Here is a 3,687-nt window from a genome sequence, read left to right as displayed (position 1 = left end):
CTCTATCACGTTAGACAAAACTTCACCACTCCTGTCTCGCTGAATGTTAATCCCACTTCGATCACTCGGATCACATACACAATTGAAATCTCCCATTAACACAATGCAGCGTTCACAGTCCAGTAGATTAGACACAGTATCAAATAAAAGAATTCGTTTGGCAGCGTCATTAAATGCGTAGAGGTTAACTATTCGCCATGGCACACCCTGCAACACAAAATCGCAGTATATGTATCGGCCTTCAGCGTCCACATGGTAACTAAATGCTGAACAAAGTAGGCTCTTTTTCAGAAACAGGAAGCAGCCTGCGGAGAAACCAAGGGCGTGTGAAACGCAGACATTATATTCAGATAGAAAAGGTCGCAAGGCCCTTTCTGTTTCGTCATCACTCTCAATCTTCGTCTCCTGCACGGCGACGAAGTCGAGGCGATGCCTAGATAAAAGCCGGCGAAGCTGTGCCTGTTTCTGCAAAGACCTAAGGCCCCGTACATTCAAAGTTGCGAAGAGAAGTTGCTGTGTCAGCGCCATGGTGACTAACCACTATACGGACCTAATTATCTATGTGGTCGGTCCTTGAGGGCAACGGTGAGGCTCCCTCCGAACCCCCACCAGGCCTCCTGGACCGTGATCGTCGGCACTTTCCTGAGTGTTTCGATGTCTTGCGGCGACGTGCTTTTCTTGTGGTACTGGTCGTGTCGCTGTCCGTGCTTGTTTCCGATGTGTTTGTCGCTCGGCGCTTCGGAATTGATGTATCCGCGTTACTTCGCCTGTCCTCTACCAGCACAGGGCACGTGTCGAGAAGCTTGGGTGAAGCAGATGATTCATTTTCGGCTGCCTCTTTAGCTTGCTGGGCAGGAACTGGCTGTTTGATTACGGGCGCCTCATTGCACTGTTGCTTGGACTGATCATCTGTCGCTTTGCTACCTTCCTTGTCCTTGGGCGGTTGTGCGATGACATTGTCTTTTACATCTAGACGAGACTTGCCGGCACAACTGGTCTCCGCGGCACAAGGAACATCTCCGGTCGCGTCGAGAACCTCTGTGGCGTCCATTATGTGTTCTTGCACGCATTCGTCAGGAGGTCGTGTCCTATGTCGTAACTTGTCGGCGTATGTTACCACACATTCTTCAGCTGTGTGGCCAAAGCGCCGGCAGTCTTCACAACGTGGAGTTCTGCAGTTGCGACGAATGTGGCCAACCTTGTTACAGCGGAGACAAAGCGGGGGTCTGCCTGGAATCAGTACAAGGCTCTGCACTCCACAGACAGGTAGTAGATGTGGAACGTCACCCACACCTACTCCGTCAGCAAGAGACAACACCACATCACGATTTAGAGTACGCATTTCTTCCATCTCCGATACTCTCCAGCTTTCTGCTGATATAGATTTCACTTTCCCGTAAGCCTGGAGTGAATCTCGAATGTAGGCGTCTTCCAAACGCTCAGGTAGCCATAAAAGCTTCATTTTTACTTCCGTGGGCTCAGGGTCCATGACGATGCAGCGTCTTCCTTTCACCGATAAATCCCCGCACGTGACTAGATTTGATTTTGCCATTGGTGACTTGCACGTCACCATCCACACGTGCGACATCTGAAATTGGCCAATGGAACTTATTTCCTTTAGGTCAATAACATTCCGAAGGGCGTCTCTGAAGTCTTGGGCTCTGTACGGTCGACCAGCTAAGTCAGCATGCAGGAAAACGGAGTCCACAACCAGCTTACCGGTAGGAAGACGAGGTAGCACAATACGGTAGTCATTGCTGCTGGCTGACGCCTGAGCAGCACCTCGGCCAGGGGCCGATAAATCCTTTGGAGCGGAGAACATGAAAAAACGCGACCGTTCGGAACGCCGTCTTCTTCTTTCTCCCCACTACGCCACACCGACCTACGCCACACTACGCCACGCTACACTACGCCACACCGACCCATGATTTCCTCTTCATATTTTGCCATGTCAACACGCAGACACATTTGTAGCTTTGCGCGGACGTCTCGCACAGACATGGTAGATGCGATATCGCCTTCAACTAAAACTTACGCCTTTATCAGAACGAAAAAGTTGTTGTCCGTATTGCATAGTATGCCTGGAAGTGATGCAACACTGATTTGCTTTTGCGATTGGTATATTAACAACGAAAAAAGCCATAAATGAACCGCCGACCCGGAATGTTGTACGGGCCGTTACTGCCAATTTTGACAGCCGTTTCTTATTCTTCGCGCAAAGGTAATGCAACATTTCCATAGCTCGACAATGCTTTTCAATCGACACGTATGTTTAGGCACATATCTCCGTAAGAGAAACGGTCGGTTAATGCGGCTGACAGCCTTCGGCGACAGCACATATAAGTATGTTTATAACGTCATATCGGCGCTCATGGTTTGTTAATCTGACACTGTACACACGAATGAATGGTCTGTTTGAAAACACCGATGGGAAAGGTGAACTACAGAGTGATTTATCCTCGTTAGACTTGTTGATTCCTCAGCCCAGACGGACCGATAGAGTGTAGACAAACTCGGCGGGCACGTACGGTAGGCTTAACCTTCGGTTGAAGCGAACGATCTCGGTGTGGGTACCGGGCGGATGCGAACATGTTTGTATTTGAGATTCAGAACCTTTTAACTATTATTTTTGGTACAGCAGGGAAAGTGGAAGCGCACGAATCATCGCAGCTTCGTTGTCGGTGCGATAATATCAATCAGCGGCAGGCTTTCTGAGGTCCATTCGAACGCGGCTGAACGGCTGCTCGGTTTCGTGTCGACTGTACAACACTGCGACAACTCGCAGTCATCGATGCGTACAAACTACTAGAAAACGAGGCGTTATCTGCGTTTGCGTAATTTCATTCACGAATACAGCTATCCGCACAGTCAAAAGGGAAATGTACAAAGCGAAAGTGATCTCAAGTGTAGCATATGCATGGGCTAGCATCACGCACCTTTATTCCAAGCTGCAGCACCGCCGACACGAAATAGACATTTATGATCCCAACTTATAGCGCTATATTTAGGACAGGACTCTGTTTTTTGGACAGGAGATGCCCATAAAATTGTATCAAGCATTTAATATTCAACAGCGCCTATACTCCGGCAGTGCGGCACAAACGAAACCAGCGCAGTCTCCAGTACGAGCCAGTGATCTCCAGCGCGTGTACAGCGCACACCAGTGCGCCCCAGCGTCATAGCAGTGAAACCAGCGTCTCGTCCAGTGTGACCCAGCACTTCTCCAACGATCTCACCAGTGTCGCAGTGACTCCCAGTGACTTCCAGCGTGCGCCAGCGTCCCCAGTGCCACCCAGTGTCAAAAAACGCGCTGGTTTCACACTGGAAGGCACTGGAAGACGCTGGTTTTTGCAATAGGGAATTACTGTGCTTTCTCGACTAGGCAATCCATTTGAGGGCTGCTCTCGTCGGCAACGCAAGTAAGGGGCCTTGAACAATTTTTTATTGAAATGAATAAATGCATTTGAAGTGGAAATATGCTATTTCAGAACTGCTTTGCCGCAAAAAGTACTTCAATGCGTTCAGCGGAAGCGGAGTTATTGGTAATCAAACATGGCATCCGTTGTGCTCCCTTTCCTTCTTCAATACCTTGCACTGCAAAGGCTACGGCAGAATGGGGCGTGCCCACAGAGTTCCGCCTTCCAAATGTCACCGTGGCGCGCAGTTCAAATATAATCCACAACTTCC

At 49.4% G+C, this 3,687-nt stretch overlaps 1 protein-coding gene across 1 annotated transcript; it reads right to left on the bottom strand.

Annotated features, from left to right (window-relative positions):
• Window positions 1-287: 287 nt before the first annotated feature.
• Window positions 288-1,861, bottom strand: LOC119440298 (uncharacterized). The gene is made up of 2 exons (XM_037705222.2): window positions 779-1,861; window positions 288-305 (listed from the first exon to the last, which is right to left on the bottom strand). The coding sequence occupies exons 1-2, from the start codon at window positions 1,820-1,822 to the stop codon at window positions 288-290; spliced, it is 1,062 nt and encodes a 353-aa protein (XP_037561150.1). The 5' UTR covers window positions 1,823-1,861.
• Window positions 1,862-3,687: the final 1,826 nt, after the last annotated feature.

The sequence above is a fragment of the Dermacentor silvarum genome, chromosome 2, assembly GCF_013339745.2.
Source record: "Dermacentor silvarum isolate Dsil-2018 chromosome 2, BIME_Dsil_1.4, whole genome shotgun sequence".
Classification (NCBI taxonomy): domain Eukaryota; kingdom Metazoa; phylum Arthropoda; class Arachnida; order Ixodida; family Ixodidae; genus Dermacentor; species Dermacentor silvarum.
Note: the sequence above shows the minus strand (reverse complement) of the source record. Positions and strands in the feature narration are given on the sequence as shown.